Source organism: Pezoporus wallicus, unplaced genomic scaffold, assembly GCF_028554395.1.
Source record: "Pezoporus wallicus isolate ANWC-B61680 ecotype Strahan unplaced genomic scaffold, APGP_CSIRO_Pwel_v1 contig_8797, whole genome shotgun sequence".
Lineage (NCBI taxonomy): Eukaryota > Metazoa > Chordata > Aves > Psittaciformes > Psittacidae > Pezoporus > Pezoporus wallicus.
Window position 1 is genome coordinate 19,480 of NW_026641918.1, and position 24,744 is coordinate 44,223.

The 24,744-nt window shown below is 44.1% G+C and overlaps 1 protein-coding gene across 1 annotated transcript in view; it reads right to left on the reverse strand.

The window, feature by feature from the left end:
* CLMP (CXADR like membrane protein) overlaps positions 1 to 20,633 on the reverse strand; it is a 34,492-nt gene extending 13,859 nt beyond the window's left edge. The window contains exon 1 of the mRNA XM_057425945.1: positions 20,224 to 20,633. Within this exon, the coding sequence (XP_057281928.1) occupies positions 20,224 to 20,251 (28 nt within the window). The 5' untranslated portion in view covers positions 20,252 to 20,633. The remainder of the gene's footprint in view (positions 1 to 20,223) is intronic.
* Positions 20,634 to 24,744: the final 4,111 nt, after the last annotated feature.

A 24,744-nucleotide genomic window follows, 5' to 3' on the forward strand; every position in this document is an offset into this window, starting at 1 on the left:
ATGACATCTCACTTATCCACTACAAGCACTACTAATATGGTACAAAATGAATGTCTAATGTATTAGCACTCTGTCACTTCTCATGTTCACTCAATCTCAAAGCCTCAGCTAGAGCCTTCCCTAGGGCAGGAAAAGAACAGCAGCAGCAGCTCCTCCCCGTCACCCCTTTAAGTCTTGTGAAAGACTTTGCGAAGACATTCAAGTCTGCAGCGCTTCTGGGATGAGTACAAGGTGCATCCCTTGGTGTGAGCACAAGACCAGGAACAACAGCAGCTTAACTCTGGAGGAGCTGTGGTTACAGATGCTGCCTGCAGCCTGTTTCTCACCAATGCTATAGTAGTTACAATCAATTACTTCATGTTTACTGAACCCAGAGGTTAGAGAATTGAAGAAACCTTTGCACTGCCTTCAGTATGAGCCAGAAGGAATAAAAAGGAGGAGGGCCAGGTTCCTATCACTAGGATTCAAATCCCTCCCTGCATCTTTCCTCGAGTTTTGGCACAACAGCGTACCAGCTGCAAGAAAACGGAGAAAAGATCCATCATCTTCTGTTTGCTTCCCTACTGTTACTAGGAGTTGTGGCATCTGGACATGGACACTAAGGTCTCGGATGAGTAGAGGCGGAGCTCTGTAAATCCCACTTTCTGAATCAGAGCTACAAACGGAGCAAGTGGGGATTACTGAGGAATGCAAACCCCACTGTAAATGCTGCAAGAGACACCCAGCTGCATTTTAGGAAGCTGGCATCACACTGACAATCCACCAAATCTCTAGACATCGCATTTTAGTTCACATTGTACTCAAGAAGGTCTGATCTTGCATTTGGTGCTCGAAACGATCCTGAGCTTCTCAGTAACATTTGCAAGCCAAAGACTAGACTCTCACTATACGCCTGAGAACTTGTATTGACTGTGAGACAAGCAGGCTTTGGAAAGCACTCTCCCTGCAGAGGCACAGCTTCCCAAAGTGGAGCACAACAGCTATTCCAACTGACAGCAACACTGCCCAGCTGCTTCGAGCGAGTCTGACGTTAAGGAAGGGACTGCAAAGTCAGACACAGGAAATAAGGAAGTGGTGTTTAACACAATATAAGGCATTACAGATTCCTGCATTTATGTTTCTTCAGCACAGCTGAACCTAAGGCATTCTCATGCACTGATAGTAGCCAGAGATGGTAAAGTCCGAGGAGGATTCTGCTACCCGCAGGATTGCAGTGTGTGAGCAATTCCAACTTCTGGATCCATTCCACTCGACAACAGCCTCCAATCCTAAAAAGGCCAAGGCTATACAATAAAGTTAACCAACTTAGCTTAAATCGAGTGTAGCAACCCAAGAAACAACATAGGAAAATGAGGAATTACTCAAATATTTGCTTCTGTCAATGTTCTAAAACATTTAAAACCCCACAGAAAAAAAATGTTTATTAGTTTTCCAACTGTCTACTTATAAAACTGGTTTGTTTCTTTTTCTATCTTAGTGTAGATATATCCAAACCCTAGTTTTAAAGGCTCAAAGCATCAATTAAGTTACCATCTAGGGTGCTTGGAAGAGGCATAAGGACTAAAATGGAAAGCAGACCCATTTCACTTCCCTCAGAAATAGAAGCACACTCAAAACACTGGCTTTGCAAACATACAGGTGGAAAGACTAAAACAAAGCTTCAGTATTACTTGAGCTAAATCAAACCTGCAGGTTGCTGGGGGGACAACATGGAGGGATAATACAGCAGAGTGAAACAGCTCAGAACTGATCAGGGGTCAACCACTCCATTTCTAATGGTCACAAACTGTCTCTGCAATAGGAATGAGCTCAGCAGGGAGGCAGCTCCTTCCCTGTTTACCACAGGGCTGCAATGCTCCTTACATATATTTTGCATGTTTGCAAATATCAAGGGCTCTGCAAAAGCAACAAAGTCTGCAAAAGCCTAGGGCCATTGCCAGGAGAAACCCTGAATGGGAACACGCAAGCATCATGCCTGCCAAAGATGCCTGTGACCTTTGCTCAAAAGAGCAATCTAGTTCTCCTCTGGCACTCGTCCCTTTCCTAAAGTAAGGATGCCCGGAGTAAGACGAGAGAGGCCAAGCCCTTTGTAAAAACAGGCACTGGGTACCAGCATTCCGACAGCAAGGAGCCCTGTCTGAGAGCTACAGTCCATCACCGAGCTCTGGTGAGCAAGCACAGTGTTTCCAAGATGCTGAACTGGAAGAGGGGTTTGGAGCAGGGTGAAGATGGGATTCAGGCAACAGTTGAACCAATCTGCTAATGAGATGTGAAAAGGTCAGGCATCTTCTCAAGAAACATACCATAAAGGTCAGGTGAAGTATACAGAAGTAAGCCTAGGAGGAATGGGGAGCCCACATGACCAGCTCCAGGACTCAGGACTTCCACCCTCATTTTCAGTTTATCCCAGAGGTCCAACCAACTTATTCTGATCTTGTGAAAAGCTGTATCTTGGACTTTATTGGGATCACAATGTGTGTGCATCGTCTTTCAGAGCCACTCCTGAAACTGCTGTTGAGGACAGCAAGCAACATCTGTAGCACCAACCGTTAATTCTCGATACCTCAGTTATCAGAACTGCTTCAGCCTTCCTTGCTACAAAGGCACATTGCTAGTTCACACTCGCCTTTTTGTCCTGCAGAACCTCATGCATTTTTAATGCAAAGGGGAAAGGATATAAGGAACAGGATACAAGGACTCCAGAACTAGTGCAGGGATACAGGCATTGCGTGGAAACAAGCATCGCAGTGGGTCTGTACAGTCTGACAAGTGATGGAGGACAGATTTCTACTGAATTATTTGGGAGACCTGGGCAGTGAGGAGTTGTCGGGGAATTCATCTGAAATTCCCAATAGGAAAGCTCAAGGAGAAAAGGACCTCAAGCCCTGATGCAGAGCTAAGGTTTCCTGGACAAGCTGCAGCTTCTCCGCACCTCGTTTCTGTCCTTTCCAATCTATGTAAGAAAGCCTGCATGCCTCGGGGATGCATATGTAAAACTTACATAGGGAACAAGAAGACTGTAGAGAAGCCAGATTTCTCAGAGGTACACAACGAGTGGATGAGACAAAGGACAAGTCCTAAAAAGGGGAAAATAATGGGATAGTAGGGAAAAAACACACTATGAGAACAGTCATCCACTGGAACAGAGGCTCATAGACTGTTGAATCAGCGTCCTTAGAGCTATTCAGAACTGGACTGGCTAAAATCCTGAGCAGCCTGATGCAAGCTGACGCTGCTTTTGAGCCACAAACCTCCAGAAATGCCTTCTGCTTTGTGCTGTTCCGTGACAAGCTTGAAGTCTTAGAGCAGGAAGGACCCATGGGACTCAAGTCCCACTCCCTAAAGCCTTCCTGCTTCACTGCAGCATTAGGCCGTGCAGAAAGAAGCATACAATGCTCCTCTCGCACTGCCTTGGGAACAGAGATGCTCCTAAACACCAGCTTGGTTTCAGCCACCATAACACAAACTGTGTACACAGCTGCTGGATCAGGGTGGTGGGGTCTTCAGTGATTAAGCCCATTGTAACGTCTGGCAGCCATCTGGCAGCCACATTTACATTAAAGCCCAGCATGTGTGGTCTGGGGGGATAACCAAGCACAGCATTTATTTGATGGATTCAACCTCTTTTCTTGCTGACAGTATCTGTGAGCAGGTCACAGCTGTCTCCAGTACCAGCTTTTATTTCTCTTCATATAATGGAGGAAAACATCACCCGATACTGTTTTTTGATTGCCTGAACTTACAAGGAAGGATCTGTTTAACGTTGGGGTTTTCCCCCCTATTTACTCAGACAACACTGACATTTATTTCTAAGTGCCAGACAATAACTAAGTCATTACCTGACCACATAAAGTGGCACAAAAAGGGGCAAAGGCAATATTTGCACTGTCCATTAGCCAGCAAGGCTCAGATATGGGGAACTGAAGCCAAACCCTGGAGGCTCAACCCCCCTAGCTGGCTTCCTTAGTCCCCATACCCTATTCATGATCCTGGAGATGCATATAAACCCAGGTTTGCAGGGAGGTGCCATCCCTTCAAAAGCCACAAAGCATGCTTTCCTGCAAGTTGAAATCCACTTCTATTCCTGTAATTCAGTGTTCCAATGGGTTAATTTTGTCTTCAAAAATTCCCCATGTTCTTAAGCCAGAAACACCACAAAAAGCTGCCAAATATTTGGCTCTTCCCTACAGTACTCGTGGGTTTGGCTTCTCTAGGAAAACCCATTTGCTTTAATAGGAGCTGACACAGCTTCTTACCCATGCTTTAAGAAGGCATTTTCAGTCAGACGGAAGGCTACATAAACCCCACTGTATACACAGGGCATCTCTGGTCTTCCTTTGCCTCCCCAGGCTGCTCTTCACCCTCATACCCTTCACTGAGGGCATGCACAGCTACATGTCTTCAGCACCTCTGCAAACCTGCCACCAAAGCATCTCAACTGTAACTTGTTAGTACTTTATCTTGCATATCCAAACACTGCGGATGCTCAAGCTTATCTGTGGCTCCCCAGGGACTCGGATATAGCCAAAGAAAAATAGAAGAGTGCAAAGAAAAGGAAATAGTATATTCAATCAAGTCTGTCTCTTATGGACTTCATCCAGTGACAGTCTATTAACTAGTTTCATATTGCATTAGCAAAAACATCCTTAACATCACCTTCCTGTCCTTGGTGCCCAACAGTGTGACTTGTGCGCATTGTACAGTGAAAAGGACAAGATTCATCGACCCTCCTATACCAAGATCTCAGTGTTCTCCTCACAGGCACATAGTGAAGCACCCAAGTATCATTGTTTCCAGTTTGCTAAGGAAAAAGCCGATGCTGAAAGCCCATGGATAACTAGGGACACAACAAGACTGACTGGAGTCACAAGGAATGAGCAGAGCTGGGGATAAGATCTACAGTTCACAGGGTCAATCCAAATCAAACTACACACTGGGAACATCTCTTGACAAGCTGTTTGCAGATGGCAGTTCTTAGTGCCCCCCTAACCATCACGCCAAGCTTTAACTCCAGCTAAAGTACCTTACAACGTGGGTTTTTTTGCTTTTAAAAGTGAAGTTACATTGGATCTCATGCAAGTTATCGCTCGGTACTAAGAGGCCATGCAAAAAAAAGGCTGTATGCTCACTGTGCTGGCTTTCAAAGGCTGACACCCTATACAGACCACAGTGGGAAAGGAAAAACAAGATCAGCTCACATTAGCTTATTACTTCTAGTTTCCAAATAGGACAGAAAGCGGAGCCAGCACAGAGCTCGAGCTGCAAGGAGGTAACTGGCTTCTCGCCCAATACATGGGTTCATTTTTGAGGCCCCTCCAGCTTCACATGGCTAAAAAAGGAAGTTGGAAAATGCTATCCTGGAACCAAGATTTCATCCTTTCAACCAAGCTGCATCTCACTTGCTGCCTGGAAGGAACGTTTCTAGGTAGGTTTTGGGCACCAAAAGGAAGAGAAGGCTGCTGTGATTTCACCTGATTCTTCCCAGAGTAAGCATGCACATGGAGACCAGTCGTCCATTCCTGATGCTCATCTCATTCCTGGCTGCTGCTAAAGGACTTGGCTGTAAACTACAGGTATCAGGTTATAGCACATCCCCTCCAGGTCTTTGAGAAACTCCAGGTCCTGAAGGAAAACACTGTCAGTTTCTTCTTCGTTGAGTGCTGGTGCCACAGCAGCAGAAGTGGGAACTGACCAGGTCTGAACCACGCAGTTGTGACAAGAACAGAAATATTTGCCCATTATCGCAACAAATGGCAACAAAACCACAAATATCCCTATTTACACTACAAGAACCAGGTTTCCTTGCAAGACTTCTGCCTGAATTCCTATAGTAGAGGGAATAAATGCTCCACAACTCCATCAGCTCTGCTGCAAACACCCAGTGGCCTCTTTCATCTCCAGCCTTTAGATTAGGAAGCCAGTGTCACCAGTACCGCGTTGATTTAGCGACTGATTAGTTCACCGGGTGGAGGCTGAAACAGCCATCACACCCAAAGCTATGAAGCAGTGGATTCCAAGAAAACCCCTTCTTCCTGAAGCACATTCCCTCCCCGCACGTGGTTTCGGGACCAGCGGGTGCAGAAGGCAGTTACATAATGCTGCAGGAACCGAAGGGGGAGAATGAATGTCAGAACTTGCTAAAACGTGCACCCGGGAGCCTTGCGGCTTCCGTCTCCAGCATCCATCAAACATGATTAATTTTAATGTCACCACTTCTTAATGTCAATTACTTTTAATGTCACAGCCTCTCGTTCAGCAGCACGGCCGCGTTTTGGAGCCGATAAGAGATTCCCCCCAAAGAACTTTTAGGAGCAAGTAAATAAACCATCAAGACTAAACGCCACAAACACAAGCAGTAGCCTGGTGCCTCCCTGCTATTGTGAGGCTCTTGATGTGGTGAATCTGACTGTTTCAAACACTAAGGCAGTGGAGAAATAGAGCGTCTGAAGCATTTATGGTTAGACACAGATTACTACTTAGTAAAAATCTGCTTCTACTCCTATTGTTCTGACTACAGTTTAGCTGATTGAAGGTGTTCGACATGTGGCTTGATATTCTTTACATTAGGTTAAGCACTGAGACAAGAATAGGTCTTGTTTAGATGCTGCATACAGAATAACAAATACACTGGTGATATATGGGTGTCTAAAAGAAGAGACAACAGGCAAGTTGAGACTGATGAGAGAACTCATAGGACCTGAGACCTAGAATCTTTAGGCTATCAAGTGGCTCAAGCAAAACTGAGCATACAAAGGTTTCTAGAAAAGCAGCAAGGATGTTGACTCCTCACCATTTCAAACCCATTCAGATGGTGCAAATTTAGATTCAAATTCCTTTGGTTTTATATGCTCTTTGGCAGAGACTGGGAAGCAGCAGAGATGGGAAAAGAACCAGCACAGAACATACAAGGAACAAACATCCTCTTATCTACATCATCATTTGTTGTCTGTTAGTCTGGAAAGCAATTAAAGCACCTTCCTCTTGATGCAAGGTTCAAATGGAAGCCGTATATACATAAAGTCAGTTGTTTTTGAAGACTTGATGCAGGCTGAAAACAACTTGTGGGTATAAGCAGGAAAAATAGATAGGAACTTGTGTTAGCTGGAGAGACTGACAAAGCCTCAAACCCCACGGGGTCTCTCAAACCAACAAAAGCAGCTTTGTACTTATCTTTAGAATGAATTAGAAGGCTGAGGACAAGGCAGCTTCTATCCCAGTACGAAACTCAGATGGAAAAGAAAATATTTAAACAGACAAAGAAAACGAATGGGAGAGGAAGTCAGACACCTCCATGATCTAAAAAGGAGTCTAAGAACTGACTTGGTCCACTCTTTGATACACACTTGTCCACCCACGTTTGCACTCACCACTTCACTTAATGGTAATGCGCTCCACAGCTCTGTGGAACTACTGCAGAAAGCATATTTTAAGCCCATAACAAGACAATGGAACATCCAAAGCATAATTCCAGAGAAACCAAATTAAGCCTCAATCCAAAATACAATCGTAAGAATGAAATGCAACATTTACCAATAGATTTTCAAAGCCAGAATGTATGAGTTTTGATCATCCAAGTGTGCAGTACAGAGACCGTAGATCACCATGATGTTTGTACAGTTTAACAGCCTGCAGTTCTATTAGCATCTCCTCCCACTGATAGACTAGTTCAGTGGTACATTAAGCTTCCCAATAATTCCTTGCATCTTAGCTTCTATCCTGCATTTGTCAAGGTTCAACTTCCAGCTATCAGCTCTTAAACCCCCCTGCATTCTAGATTACAGGGCCCTCTGAGAACAGTTATCTAAAAGACAACAGGGGCTGTCCTGATCTTGGGCTTCATCCAGGAAGGGGGAGGTTTAGCATCAACCAGCCCTAGCTGTCAGTTGATGTTAGAATCCAGGGCTCATTTAGAGCTGAGTGGGATTTACAGAACTTGACTAGTTCTATTCTCTCCTTCTTTTAGGGAATCAATCACAGCACCCTGCCTCTTGATCTGGGCAAAGTGTCTGTCATGTCATCCTTGTGTCTGTTTGCTTGGACGTATTGCTGCTCATCAAAACATTTACTATAAAAGGTAAGCAGGTAAAACATGAGAGGTGCCAAGAGATGCCAGACAGCACATTCTGACAGAGCTTTGTGTATATCTGACAGCAAGCATAGCCCAGCATCATCTCTCAGTCTTAAACAGTTCACATTCCTTCCCTCAGCTGCATTGTTTCAACAAGCTAAAAAGCAGCCTTGGGCCAAGGGTTTACTGCAAAGACCTTTACCCTGGCCCAGACTAAGCCAGCTCTCCAGGCACAAGCTTCTGCAAGCACCACAGTTACTTACATGCCTTCTGTCCTGAAGCAGCCAAGGGAAAAGGGTGGCTGCAAGGCTGCAGGGAGAGCTGAAAGTCCAGCTCTTCATGAACACACCTGGGGCTACCTGAAACCACACAAAGCCAAAGCTGAAAGGCCTCAGCAGGGTCCCCACAGCCTATTTTTGTTTGAACTCCTCCATCAATCCGAGAAGTGATTCAGCTCATCCTCACAGTAAGAAATGGGGCATCCGGCTACTAGAAAAGAGATCCCAAGTGCTCAGTTTCTATTCAGGAAGATATTAGATATTTATAAGGCTTAAGCACAAGTCACACTAGATTTATTTCTTCAAGTATATACATGCATAATTTTCCTTATCTACCTTATATTCAGCAGTAACTTTCCCATGCAAGTACGGGATTTCATGCACTGTCACTTGTGGGTTTTCTTCCACCTCCATCTGCTACTAGACCATTTTGAAGTGAAACACTGTAGATTAACTGTTAGCCTCATCCAGTATTTCCTAACTCCTTATTTCCATGTTTGCTCTCAGGCAGGAGTCTGACTCACTGGCTAAATCTATGTAAGAAAAGTGAAATACTTATTGGGGTTATTGTAGGGTTTCCTAGGCATCTGTCAGATGCTGTTGTGACAGCTCACAACTGAATAAAGGGTATGAGTAACTGTGGCAAACCCATGGGCCACAGGAGGAAGTATGGCTAAGTGAATACATTAGCCATTTACTGACTATAAATATCAGGAATAATCCATTTTTTACTCTGCTCCTGTATTCCTTCCCTCAAACCAGCTCCTATTAATAACTAGAAACAAGATAACAGGCTAAGTGGGTATCCTAACCCTTATTGCACCTCTTACTCCGTAACACATGCTTATTAGATGCTGGCATTCTGTCCTGGACACAGTTCTAATGTGCAAATCTTGCACTGACAATTGATATGCCTATTTGCTCTTCGTGTTGCTGTATCTGGAGTGACAGGATATATACACCCCTACTTCAAGCTTCCACCTCTTGTGATCCCTCAGCCCAGCAAATGGCAAAGTTGCAACAGCTTCATAATGCTGAAAATAGTTTGTTTGCCTTGTAAAGAAAAGAAATCAAACGGCTCCGTGCTGTAGATAACAGCAGTTCAACAGCCCCAGACCACACAAGTCTCAGCATCTGGCCCTCATTAGTATCTACAAACAAGCCCAAAGGGTCTATCTGCCAGGCAATGGGTCTTAGTTAGCATATATGCAGAATAAGCCAAGTAAAAAGTGCCCACTTGATCCTCAATGATTATTGGTACCAGCATGATGGGAGCAGTCTTAACAGGGTATCCTGAGTGAGATTTACAGTGAGGCCAATTCCCTTGATCAGCCAAGCTGCTTCTGGCATCATTCAGGATAGAAACTGCTGTTTAGGGGGGGGACATTGCCATGGGTTTGCTCAGAAATGTTTTATTCAGGCTGTTTATCCTCAAAAGAGCATTTCCCTTTTAGATTAAATTATCTGGATTCTGTTTAGTCTAAACACAGGAGACAGGACTCGAGCATTTCCTCTTTTAGGAAGTATGGCTGAGTGTATTTCCTACAAAATTTATAAAGAACTGAAGTAAGGACTTATGTGGCTCTTGAAGAGTCCCAACTCTTCCCCCCTAAATGCTGAAAGAGCCAGCTCTGTCAGAACACAGTTACATCCCAGTGGCATGAAATACAAATGCAAGCAGACAGCAGCTATAAGCTCTTTGGAAAGGGCAGGCTGATAAAAATCAAGCTATTTACCAATACTCCTCATTGTTTTGTCTGAGGACCATAAACCGTGTTATGTGATGAGACCTTTGCCTTTTTGTGGATGGGGACACCAAGGCTCCAAAAGGACTTGTAAACCCACCTATTGGAATTACACTGGAGATGAGACAAGTTAATGAACAACAGACCTGAACCTTACCAGTGAAAGGTTCTCATTCTGATAGAGTCACCCCTGGAGCTGGAAGCAAAAGCACAGATTCTGGTCTTCCCATCTCTTCTTACAAACTATTCTGACCCTCTTGCTAGAATGATACTACCAAGTTTCATATGCCATTTTCCATGCATTAGCCACACTGTACTTTGTACAGGAAGCATTTACCTCCACCTGAAGCACAAGGGAAGCGTCTTACTCTGTCTTCCTAGAGACCCAAAGGCCAGATAATGAACAAAGCTCCTCTGCCCGTAACCTGTCTCAACACTGATAGCACAGCTCAGGACTGAGGCAAGTCTTAACAGTCCAATACCTTTAATCTCACAGCTGCCTTGAACGTTTTCCCTGGCATCTGCCCTGAGTGTTCCTATATTATGGATTAGAGGGGATGTAGAGAATACATGAATAGTAACTGCTATGTAAAACATATGTAGAATAACATTAATCTGCTATATAAAGTCTTCCCTGTCTGCACGGTATGAGCATAACCGGTGATGGGTGTTTATAAAGCATGCATAACCATTACCTGCTCAATTACTGTTGTTAGTATGCATGGTTGGCAGTAAGCACTGCCCATTGTGTGGCTCCACCAGCTCCCTGTGCTCGGGGAATTCTTCATGGCTGGAATTCTGCATCATTATCAGGCCCTAATTTTATCCATATTGGCTCAGGATATTTTTTTCCTTTCTTTTACATTGTCAGTCTGCTTGCCACATCCTTGCTGAAGGGGATTCCTCACTTTAAGTCCTTCTCTTGGTAGGGCGGGATGGCCTCTTTTAGTTGAGGATTATAGGCTCTGACAGTGCTGACACAGAAAAATAAAACCCCAGAATGATTTAAAGCAATGAGCAGGGCTGTTCCCTCAAGAGCAGGAATATAGAGCTACTACTGCCTTTTCCTCCTGTAACTCAGACCCAGTGTAAATCTGGCTCCTTATGGACCTTACACAGTGAGAGAAAAAATCAGAGCCTTTGACAGCCTCCAGCCCATCAGATACTCTTCACACAGCCTTACCTTCGTGAACTAAACCATTTGTGGCCCAGCATCACAACTGTGCTAACTGAGGCTGGGACACCGAGGCAGGAAGGGATGAAGAGGTTTGCATACACTCAGTCAAAGCTAAGAATGTCACAAATCTAAACCCAGGGCTGTGAGGCAGATCCAGACTGAAAGGGTGCTAAAAGACATCATTTTAGAGGGGAGCACTGAGTGTGCTCAGTTCCTATCTGCTCCACGCAGATGCTTTAGAAAACCAGAATTCATTTGCTTTTTTAATGGCTTTTCCCTCCATTCTGCTTATACAAGCTTGCAATAAAAAATTAAGAAGCATTTTAATCAGCAGCAAGGATAGAAAAGCAGTGCCTATTACTCTGCATGAATTTATAGTCTGGAGTTACCTGGTGCCTGGCTTGTTTAGACAGCAAGCAGGAAGATAGCTGGGTTTAAGACATTCTGGATTGCTGTACCAGCTTTCAAGTCTGCAGTGTTAAAGGCAATGGTGAAACAGGCAAAGGAGTACTCCCTGTCTCAGGGCACAGGGAACCCAGGAAATATCATCCTAAATAGTTCCATCCAGAACAATAACACCCAGTTTGTTCCATTCACATTCTCATTGGGGCTTTCATCCTCACTCCTGGTGCTTTCACAGAAAAGGATACAGGGCAGGGGAAGATGCTTGATGACAACCAGAGAAAAAGAAACACTGCAGCCCCCACTGCATCCAGTCCTTTGACTGATGGGTATGTATTCGTTGCTGTCCCACAATGCAAGCAACATGCCCATGGTATTACTGACTAGGAGAAAGATGGAAGCTCAAGTAGTTATTAGAAGGAAAAGTATTGAGCAATGCAGGATCATTAGCTCCAGAGCACAGCAGCTCAGTTTTGATCTTTCCTTGTACCAGGTCATATTGGGCCTGGATTAACAGCTCTCTTCTGTTTGCTCCAGGGGTAGCTTTGGGCTAAATGGAAGGAGCTCTGACAAAACCAGGTAAACTGGGATCCATTTGCCACGTCGAGTGGCACTGATGGGAAGACTCTTCACCCATTAAACTAGTGCCTGATACGTCTTAGTCTGTCACTTTGGACTTTTGCAGCTGCATTCCTACAGTGATTTCAATGCACTTTACAGCTATGAGGGAAAGGTTGCTGTGTTTGAGTGCTCTTACACTTATTCTGCAGAAGAGCAGTTGAGGCACAGGGCATTTTCAATTGCACCCCAGAACTTGACATCTGACAGCACTTAGTTGGTGTGACCAAGCTCATGTGTCTGTATGCTTGCGTTTTTACAAGTACTGGCCCTTTGTGACACTTGAAATGGAGACACTCAAAACTAACAGCCACTTAAAATGGAGCCTGAATTACTACACCACTGAGTCACTAGCCAAACCAAGGATGGAATCTAGACATCCTGAATGCTCACAATTGCATCAAATTCCCACTTGGAAAAGCGACTTGAAAGAATCACAGCATTTGTCATTGCAAAAGCTGGACTTTATCTGGTTAAAATTCCCTTTGTCTCCAAGCAACAGCTTGAAACAATGGAAATGAAGAGGGGTTTTGCCCACAGCACAGACCACATCAGAACAAGACAAAGCTTGGAACCATCCATCCAGACAGGAAGGACTCAGAAAACAGTTCCTTATGTGAAAGGACGAGATTCCTAGAGGATTAGCACCAAGCTCCCTGCAAGTGCCACCTCAGTCACACTAATGGAAGCCTACAATGGAATTGAGCTACTCCAGGCATCAAAATGTCACAGTGAGATCAGAGCTGATGAACAGGAATGCTTTGAAGGTCTTGGAACAAGAATAATGCCAAATTGCTCATCTGGAAATGAATTTCTGAACTTTGCTGACCAGATGTCCATGGTCTGCTTTATGCTCTAGAGGCAAATAATGCCCGGTGTTTGCATATTACAGCAGCACTTCACACCAGTCTTTCCTTACAGGAAAGCAGATGAAGCTGGCACAGGCAGCTCTCCGTGGCATCCTACCCTAGGCAGACCAGAATAAACACAGAAGTGAGGGCCACCACCACCACTTGAGGAGCAACAACAGGGGATTTATGGCAGTACGAAGTAAACACCAGTACTTCATTCCACCAGGCCACTGATACATCTCATCCCCACTTTAAAAGCAGTCACCACATGAAGCTGCATGCAATTCCCATTGTAACTTGTCTGGCTCCTAACATCAGACCAGGTCTGTTACTCATCATCTATTAGTACAATGTAAAACAGTCTCCCTAGTGTTTGTAGAGCCCTGATCTTAGCTGGTGCCTTTAACTATAAAGGAAATAAAGCAATCAGTTGCTAATAATAACCCCTACGCTCAGCAGGTCCAACTTCACTCACTGCCTAGTGTGGTATGACGAAGGAAATTAAATCCCTAACCGTGATTGAAAGCTGTGACACCATTTTTAGACTTACTTTTACACTTGAGCAGTTCAAAGTAATGCTACCAGAGACATCTGAAAATGAGGTAGTGCTCCAGCCTCCATTGGCTGGAAGGACACAATAGCTATAAGGCTCACTAGACTGCACCAAGTCCTTCACTTTACATACCTAGAAGTCAGTCGAGTTCCCTCAGCAGACTCAGTTCCCATTGTGAGCACACTAAGCTGTTTGCTCTCCATGAGCAGCACTTCTGCATGCTCATGTCTTACAAGAGCCACAGAGCATTTAGCAGACGTTCACTGGAGCTGCGTGTTGTGCACTGAAATGAGTGCTAGTGCCAGTTAACGCCTGGGGAAAATGAAGCAATTTCCTTAATATTACTCAACAAGGCAGGATCCACAGCAGGATTCCCAGACACCGGCCTCTAGTTTCACTTCACATTTGCTCTGGAATTACCCTACCACAACAGAGCTCCCAATCTGGCTCTGTACCTTTTCCTGCAGAGGTCTGATAAATGGCCCTTTGTTCAGGGGGAAAAAAAACCCCAAGCCCTGATGCTAGAGAACGTGGCTCCTTTTTCCTCTTGTCCCTGGAATTGTGATTGGAAATAATTGGAAGTGTCACTGGAAGTAATCAGAAGTGACAGTCCCTGGGCTACAAGGCTTTTGCTTCAAGTCTAACGATCCCCCCGCAAAACAAAACCTATATTTAAACAATGAAGTCATAAAGTGATTTGCCTTCTAGGTTGAAAACCCTGCAATTTGATTTCTTTCAAGCAAAAGAAGTGGCTGACTCCGAGTTCAATATTCAAAGCTTGATGTGTTACATGGAAGACTTCCCCCTGCACACACGAAACCACCCTGCCATTGCCTAGCACTCTGTGTCAGTCTTCCCATACGGAAAAAGGTTCATATCTATTAAACATCTCTACGGCCTTTAAAATTTCATCAAGCCTTTGAGAAACAAAGGAATAGCCTAAGCAGTAGCTATGAGACTCAGCCAGCATGCATCTCATATTCCAAATACTGGAAAACCACCTAATTCCATTATTTCTACTGAGACACAAAGAAGGAAAGGGAATGAAAGCCACTTTTCCCTAATGCTGGACGGAGTTACCCCAAGCTTTACGTAAGTGTGACACCACAATGCATGCTTTAACAGCAGCAGCACAATGATATGGTAGACCAAATGCAGCCTAGTTATGGTCATCAGTTGCCTCTAACTGTGCACGCTCCATTTCAAAAGGCTGTTTCCAGGAGAGCAGCCTTTCTTCTGCCAGTGCATGTTATAAACACCACAAATTTCACTGCCCTTTCCCTACCAAAGGCAATTAAACTGCAGGCACTAAGCTGAACTTCAACCTTTCTACCTTAGAGGCTGGGAGCAAGTCACATACGCTAAGGCTTCATACTCATTTTCCAGGCACAAAAAAGGATGTCAGCTACATAAGAGACAGGCTGAAAAGATACTGGAATGCATATTGATTCTTGTAGGACATCATCAGTCTGGGTCTGGCCCATTAAGAGAAATGCTGATTTACAACATTTGCCTTTTGAAACTGCCAAATGCTTTCCTAGAGAAGATGCAGAGGAGGGCAGCAGTTGTTTCATGACCTTCTGTCACATTCACCACCACTAATACATCTTAATTGCTCAGTCCCCTTAGCAACTTGTTGTAAAGCTACCTAAGGAGTCACATGGAGAAACCTAAGTGCCACTGAGAAAAGCCTAGCAATGATGCTTTGCTGAAGCAAGGTAGTACCCGTCCTCTTCACATAGTCCCATAGCTTTTTCTAGTCACTGTTGTATACACCTTCTCTGTATTCTACCCAGGGAAAAGAGTGTTTTAGGCAAGGCTTGAACCCCTTGGGTTCTGACAAAGGTGAGCTGTTACTTCACTCAGCAGCGCTAAAGCAGACTGAAGGGAAAATAGAGTCTAAGAGATAAAGATAGAAATTCACCCTCACTTGTTGACTTTCCATCACTTCACACATTTTTCCATTGTTGTGCTTCCTGCATCCTCCACTATCCTGTCATCTGAGTATCTATTCACAGACCTCAGTGACCTGACTTCACCCTTGGCTTTTGGTTGGGCTGCTTCTGTAAAGCAACCGCTTCTAAAAACAGATGGAGAAACAGCTCTGGGGAAAGAGGAGGGGAAGAAAAGACCCATTCATCTTTTGGACAGGGCACCACCAAGTTCCCGCTCTACCCAAAGTAGCCACGTTAGTGCATGCAAGACGTGCACAGTACTGTGTGCACACGAGCAGAGCCTTCTTTGCATTTCAGATACACAACCAACGACTGCATTGGTTTTAATAGTGCATAGAAAGCACGTTTACACACAAGGCTTTGTCTGAATGACTGTTTACATTGCTTTCCAGGTGGTTCCTGAAGGCTCAAATCCCAGGCTGCAAACCTGCTAAGTTCCCTATAAAACCCTGTATTTGCCTTGAGGAAAACAGGGGCATTTGTTGTGATCCTCAGGATGAAGATCAGGATATCTCCAGGCCAGTTGTGCAATGACATTTCTGGGAAGCTTGTGCTGCTCTTACACAAAACATCGTTCTGAAGTGGGCCAGAGTACCCCACAGGAACAGACCACTAATTTACATGCTGGAGACAAGGTCCAGGGTGGCCACAAAGGCAAAACACCAGTTGTTTTCCATGGGAAATGCATAAGGGTTGCCTTGCCCTCCAGCTTTATTTCCCATAAAATGAATTCATCATTGGAATTGCAGCTCTTTGGCATCCTGCTTTTTCTCACTCTGGAACATTACCTTTCTTCTCCTTTTCGTGCTCATGGTAAAATGGAAAAAACAAGGGATAAAAATAACTCCCCAAATAAACGTGAGTTTTTTTTAATGCTAAAAATGAAACTATTGCATTTAAAACAAAGCAGCGGTAGAGGAAAACAGGCAACTTCTCACCGAGCCTCCTGGCAGCAGGTATTTGATGGAAACCATCCCTGCTTTAGAACAATTTTAGTATCTCACAAGGAGTGTTACCCCTGAAACCCTGCCATATAGCAATTCAATTATGTCTAGCTCCTTTTAATTCCCTCCTGGAGTGCCAAATGCATACACTGCTTTGCTCCCTTGCCTTCACTATTCCTTGAGTAGTGTTCTATTCAAGAGCTCTTTGCCCTGCCCTAGAACTAAACTGAAAGAGGCTCCATCTTGCATACAGCTTATTGTGTTGTCTGCTTCTGGAGTTTCCATGAGTTGCCAATTGTCCTTTGGAGAAGAGTCTTTTAAGCTAAATACACTCAGTTACCCGAATTCCTTTGGAATCCAAAGGCACAAAAAGGTGAATTCCTCCCAAAAATCACACATAAAACCCCTTTCCACAGCTACAGACCTTTTTGTACTCCGCTCCTGAGCTAAGGCTTTGTAAGTTCTGTGAACACATAGAGCAAAAACCCTTTCCCCAAGCTTTTTAAGTATACCATGAAGCAAACAAGCAAAAGCAACAGAGAAGGAAGCATGAGAAAGGTAGGAAATAGAAGGTGTATTACACGCTGTTAGTTACTGCTAAGAAATCTGGGAAAATCAGCGGGAATAGGAAATCCATCAGTTTAGTTTTTCGGTTGCTTAGAACAGCCTCCTTGCTTTTTACTAATTCCAGGCAGATGCATTCCATTGAAGTGTAAAGCTTCCCAGTAAGCTCACGGAGAGAAGTGCTTTTTTAAAGCAAAACACTGCAGCGGTTGGCTTTGGAGTGTAGCATTGCAAGGGTTTAAGGAGACAGATCTCAAGGAGATGAGAGAAGGCACACTGCAGGTTGCCTGTGCTCTTCGAGCAGGAGAGAAGGCCGGAGTCAGTGTACTAGAGCATAGCCGCAGGCTGACCTACCACTGCTGAATGCTGTGGAGCCGCTTCCATATCATCATGGATCTTCAAGCTAGAAGGCTGGTGGATACCTAGGCAAATGCATGCTGTCAGACCCAATTGCTCATGCCAACAGGCTTGCACCATAACCTTTTCCCCGGTGCAATGAGACAATTGGAGTCTTGGTGTTCAATGCAGCAACTGCATACCCCTGGGACAGGGCTGTAAGAGAGTCATTGACCTCTGAGCTTAAAGGGCAGAGCACAAGTACAGAGCTACTTGTGCTGTTACAGCTGCACCCACTCCAGCAGCATCACCCCAGTCTCACACATGGATTACACCTTTGTCAGACAGTAAGTCAGTCTCAATGAGCATTGTGCTAAGCAACTAATGTAAAGGTTCACTGCTAATAGGACACCAGAAAGCTGGATGGCTGATTTAGCCTCTCGCATCATTGCTGTGAATCTTGAAGGCACTGGTTTCTGAAAGGCAGAACAGATGCACTAGCCAGTAAGTGAAGAAAAATCATGTAGTAGTGTCAAAGCCAGCATTACACAGGTGAACACACTTGATGACAAGAAAAAAAGAAAAATCAGTTTTCTACCTTAATGGAAGGCTCATTCAAAGCATTCAAAATTAACTTGGAGAGGGGGAAAAAGGCAGCAAAGGAGAATTCCAGCACCTGAAAACTTTAATTCAGTAAAATCTTTAAATGAAAGCATTCGCTAGTTTGTTGGGGCTTTTTTACTGCCTGAGAAATGCAACATTGAGTTTTTACACCGAAGAATCAGCTATTTCTCTTGGAAACACGCCTTTTGTTTCTTAAGAGTGCAGTGTGTTACACAAGGAGTTTGAAACCGTTTTGACCAGCTGCAGACAGAGATGAGAATCAGATGGCAAACACTTACATGTAGGCACACACATTCACAAGCATCACCTTCCACTCCTCACCCCTTCCCGCTTCATTTACCTAGCCTTTAGCAGGGAAGTAAGCATGGTCATGCTTTTGCCCACCCTTCGCAAGGTCTTTTATCTTGTCTTGGTTTAAAACTAATTGGCTCCTGTTTCCTGTCTCCTCACAGAGCTGCTCACTTGCCCCAGAGCAGTAAATACTAAAAGGCAAGGACTGTATATATTAGAAATGCCATTAGTATGTTTAATAATGAAAACCCAAACCAGGCAACTTTCCTTTCAAGTTTGCTTGTCTTTGCGAAAACCCCTGTTTTCCACACTAGGCTTTCACGTTATCAGCAAGAAAAACAAGCCATCGTTGGCACTTCTATACCTTTTCACTGCAGAAAAGCAATTAGACTTTCCCTAGCTAGCAAACAAGACTCCCCAGCCTCCTTGTTTTCAATAGGGAATCACAGCACTTCCATACTTTTCCCTGGATGCTTCCAATATTGGTGAATGAAGCTGGACACAGAGCAGAACAAGTTGCCTAGGTGCCAAAGGTATGATAATGCCCATTGTGTTTTATAGATGAAAGGAGTCCTAGTCATGCCATAGAGGCACATAGAGGAGATGTCCAGAGGGAGAAACCGCTGCCTGCACTCCCCTGCAGGATCCTGCAGCACATCCAAGCCCCCTGCCACATTCCTATGGATAAAACCTTTGCTAACAGCATTCCTAGAGCAAAACCCCTTTCTCCAGTTTATTCAGCAGCTCTAAGTGCTGCCTGTCATTCAGATACCTAGAAATCGGGTTAGTCCATGTTCCACACCTCTGAGACTTAAGGGAGAAGTCATGAAACTCTGTGTCCAGCCACCCCATCAGTCCACCATCCTGTGGGGCTCAACTCTTCCCAGGGAATCAAAGACCAACCCACTTTTTCACACCTGTACCAGTGTTCCTGGGGCACAGGAAGAGCCAGGAATCACAGCCTTTACCCAGCCACAACAGATTTCAAAGCTGTCAGCATGATGTGGTGAGCAGAATGCAGACAGGAGCTCACTCATCACATTACAGTGCCTCTGGAGGTGCAGAAACTCAGGCTGCTTCTGAGTCAGTCTTGTAGGCAAACCCCCTCAAAGACCTCAGGGCTGCAAACTCTTCTCTCCATAGGCTATAGCTTTAACAAACAGCTCTCTTCAACCCTTTACTCTCCTTTAATGTCTCCTTGGCCGTTCTCCGCTCCTCTCCTGTTAAACAGTCAGCTTCTACCTCTTTTCTTCCCCTTCTTTCAGCAGCCCTCATTGTTCCCATTTCTTGCTTTCCCCCTTTATCTCCCTACTCCCATCCTTCCCCCCCCAACTCCTCCCTCTTGCACTTCAACACATCTGTTTCTAATCTTAGGCATCAATTGGAAACAATAACCCCTTTTTCTTTCAGAATCTGCATGTTAAATGCCCAAGCAAATGAAAACATGGAGTTAAACACATTTGACACTATGCACGAAACAAAGACATTTTGTTCACCTTGTTTTGCCAGAGAGGTTCAAGCCCCTCGCGAGTTCACTGCTTAAAGGCACTGCACTCTTTAGACAAGAAACACATTCCAGACTAAGTCTGCTTAACCACCACAAATGAAATATTAAGAGATCCCTGGCAATCGACTTGCTAATAAAGCAACAAGGAAAAACCTCGGAACCCAAGCACCACTGAAATCGGAGTTCCCCATCAAAGTTTTCTCTTTACAAACCCCTTCCTCTAACACATGAGAAATGTATTTGGGGCGCAAAGAGAGGGTGCATGGAAGTTCGATTAAAGACTCTAAGCAAAAGCAAAACACCAACTTACCTAAAAAGAGAATGGGAAGTGCAGACATTCCGTCTCCAAGCTAGAGGGACTTTTCTTCCCTTTTTCTTCCTTTCTCCCAGGAACAGCAAGCAGACCTGCACAGGATTCAAAGGAACGCCTCTGGAATGCACCGAGCGTAACTGCATCCAAGTGCCAGAAAAATAACCAACTTCACTCTTTCTTCCCTTGTGCTATTCATCTCCTTGTCCATATTGAACCCAGATTCAGGGAGAGCTTTTAGATCTCTGCAGCCGGTAATTCAGGCCTTTGAGTTTCTGGGGAAGAGGAGACAGAGGCAGCGCAGGAAGGAGTTCACATCTAACGGCAGCATAGAACAATTTTGCTTGTCTGAAAAGGAGAGAAGCAGGGGAAAACACTGTGCTCAATGTTCACCACATGGCTGCCTCCCAGAAGAGCCCCTCCCTACCATCAGCTGGGATTAATAGTGAAGACCAGACATGGGTGAGGTAGAGCTTCTCTTGATTTCTAGCAGTAGTGTGTGTATATATATATACATATTTACCTTTAAAGGAGAAACAAGAGGATTTCTCTAGTGTCAAAACAGTTAAGTTTGGAGGCAGTAAAAATCCAGCATGGAAAAAAGTCAGATTAGTCACTCAAGGGCTAGAGACAGACTCATGGAAAAAGGCACACATGCTCTTTAGAGTGATAAACACACATGTATATATTAACTTTATTCCCTTTTGTAGCTAGTAGATCGCAGAATTAAAGCTTTCAGCCTTGCTGGAATACTTCTATTTGCTTCATGGTTTTCTTTAAGTTTTTAGGAGAGAAAAAACTCCTAAAAATTGATTTACCTCTGCATTCCATGATGAGAGAAAAAGCCAAATGAAGCAGCAATGTGTTGTCTACATTTAATGACTGTTATGGGATGCAATTTATAACTCGCCTCCAAAAGCCCTTTTAAAGCAGCCCAGTACAGCTTTACAGCTCATCTTGAGCTTCACCCTAGTGCAGTTAGCAAGTTTTAGAAGCTAAGATGCTCCGTTCTGTTTCTGCTGTGACAGCAGTGAAGACAAACCTGTTTCTATAAGGAGATTCAAATGTGATAGCAAGTAAAGTTCACAGATGATGACTTTGACCAGCCAGAACTCCCTTATTCCTTATTGAAACACATATAAATCTTGCAAGGCCATGGAAACTGTGCTATTTTACGTGTGTGCATTTACACAACCATTCTGATCTATTACATTTTACGCATACACAGTTCATGCTTACACCTTTATATCCATGTGCCCTAGGATACATGTGCTTTTCAGATAAGCAAAGAACTTCCAGCTAGGCTGCTTGGATGTTAACAGAAGAGTAACCCTGGCTACCTGAAACACAGCAGATGGCAAATGAAATTTACCCATATTGTGGAACCTGGGACAAAGCAAAGCTTTAGAAGACAAAACAAAACCCTTTCCCTTAAGAACACTTATGAAGGTATTTCTAAGACCTTAAAGAAAGAGCAGGCCACGTGCAAGTCTACCAGGCTGTGGTCTGAGGTCTCAGACTTCAGTTTTAAGCTGTCTCTTAACACCATCTATACACAGTTTTTATATAGCGCCCTTGTGAGATCAGGGGTAGCATGCTGCACTCCCCTGATCATTTGCCCCTTCCAGCCTCCAATGGAAGTAAAAGCAGCATTAGGCTCCTGCTCTGTGTAAAAGAGAAAATGCTTTAAACAGCATATTCAAGTAATATAGGCTTATGATACAAAAGCAAACACTGCCAAATGAACACAGTGCTTCCCATAGAGCATCTATATCTGTCCCATCCACCCATATCCTTCAGAACTGTTCCCCGCACACTTGACCAAAGAGGCTGCTGGTTTCCAATAGTTGAGTGGATCTGAGAAAACACCATTGATTTTCAGTGCAGGGCATAAATCAAAGGAGAAAAGTGCATTTAATCCCTTCCCCCGCTGTCCAGAAACCAAGCGGCACTGAGCTTGTCTCTCTGCATTACAAGTCTGACAGAAGATGTCCCAAGCTATGCTGTAAATAGCCAGCATGCTGCTTTGCTTTAATAGAATCAATGCATCAGAAACCAAGACACAGAGAATTGCTGTCACCCTGAACTCACTGCCCTGCCTCCACTGAGATCCACAGAGGAGGAGGGGGATGCGGAGAATGAAGGAGGAGGTCACGCATGCAAAATCTCCCCTTCATCATCTCGGATAAGCCATTCCACAGCCTGCTCTCACATTACATTCAGCCCCTCAAGAGCAAGTTGTGCTTTGGGGTTCAGCGGGGATTCTCCCTCTGGTGTTCATACCTATTATGGCAAGCACATCTCACTTGTTTGCATAACTGTTCCAGCGAGGAGCTGGGAAGGCTGGTGTGTAAGTACATATAAGGACAACCATGCCACTCGCACCAGCGCATCCTCTCAAGACCTTTGCTGACCGGGTTTGGGGGAATAGGCCCTATCTGCAGCACACTGGTTTTCCAGGGTTTTTTTTGCGGTCCTCCCTGCTGCTGCCTCGGTTTCAGCCCCTTTCACATCTGCATGAGTCAACCCTCCTAGGAAAAGAGGCTCTCTTAAACCTGCATGTCCCAAGAGCCTGCAGTAACTTTTCCTATACCTCAATTATGAGAAGCATATGGGGGAGCTTTTCTCTAAGCTCTATTTTTTTTGTGTCAGGTTATTTGTTTCACCTTGCCCTTCCTCCTCCAGGAAAACCACTCCTTGCTGCCTCCCAATATCTACTCAACACTAAATGATGTTGCATATGCCCAGCAACAACAGCTCCAACAACCCCATCACCCAAAATGCATCCAGAAGCTGTATCCTCTTTGAGAGCTGTTAGGACAGCAGTTACACAGACTGCAGCTACTTGGGTACCTTCTTGGGTTGATTCTTTAAATAGTCTGTTCTCTGAAACTTCCATCATGAGCTTATCTCACGCAGCTTGAATTATTTAAGCATCTTATTGATACAGTCAGCAGAAGAACAGGGGTCATTCAACCAAGAAAGCCAGGTGAGCACTTTGAGTCTCTTGAGCAAAACCATGTGTGTTCAGCTTTTGGCTTTGCAATGAGAAAAGCTCAGACAAAGGAAGGGCAAACCACACAAAGAAGCCAGTCTCTGAGAAAGACAACTCAAAGCAGACACCAAGGAATAGCAGGGTAGAAAATAAAGCCCTTCACACTGATTTCTCTTCACAATAAGACACTAGTAGAAAAGCTGCTTCACACTACATCAGGACTCAGACACTGAGTTATAAACAAGATGTTGTTTAAGAAGCTCTCAGCTCTCAAATAACTTCAATAATTGATCATAAAAGCACTATTAGTCATTTAGTATTAGTGAAAAGTCTCACTTCAACAAGCCAATGCATTCACAGTGTCAGCATCTGGGAATAAACACAAACCACCAAAGAGCTCCTTAAGGCTGTAGCTAACTCAAAGTGCATCAGTCCATACAGCTTGTTACTCCAACACCAATTTTTGTTGGCTTTGCAGGAAAACGCCCTGACTGCTTTTTAAGCAACCTTATTTTCTATACAAACACATAATCATGCATTTATATTTCAAGAAACAGAAAGTAAATTGCTCTTTACACACAGAAACAACATTTTTAATCTTTACTGTGTTGTTGCCACAATAGCCAAGAACTTAACGCAACATGAAACACTTAGCACTATAAATTTTATACTAAAAGGCAAGCCAGGTCAGAACAGACAAGGTTTCATTTTCATTAACATCAAAAGCTTTAAATATTTCTGGAATACAAGACTTCTGTTTCCAAACAAATCCCCTAATGGAGCTTTCCTAAGTAAGAAAGCATCCCCTCAACCAAAACATCGCAGCAAATAAAGCTAAACATAGAAGCATCACAAGCAAACACTAACTTTTCTTTACCTTCAGACCTCAGGGACTGTTCTAACAGTGCAAGGACAGAAAGGAGCCCACCAAAAAAGGCTGGGTTTTATTGTTCCATTAGCGAATGGAACCCTAAGGTTTGATTTCCCAGCTGTGTGATTGGAAATAATGCTCATCTGTGATTCACAGGTGTGAAGCATATGAATCTTCACATAAGGAGGGTGGGTCAGGATGCAGGTGTGGATCGTATGAGATTAAGCAGAGAGGGTTAGAGCGCATGTTTGGAAGCAGGAGGGGGGTGCATGGGGGTTTCTTCGATGGAGGGTTATGCTGGTCAAAAATGAATGTAAGTTTCAAGGTTTTTATTTCATCTTTTGGTTTGGTATTTTAATGTATATGTAATAGGTAGTGCTGGTAAAACATTGCAGGACAAGCTGGATAAGCCAACTATAGAAGAAGTATGTGTGCAAAAGTAGTGGTTAACAAAATGGAGGAGAAAAGTTGCCTGCTGCTTTTGCTGTAAGGTATGTAAGAACTGGGGGGGGGTTAGTGCTGTTGTCTAAGTTTGGTTGGGAGTAAGTGCATTTTCTACACGTTGGGGAATGGTTTCAGCATGTTAAGTTAATTTTGTTATCAGTGTAATATGGGATAACAGAAAATGCTGGAGAAGGTGTGAATGATATTGTTT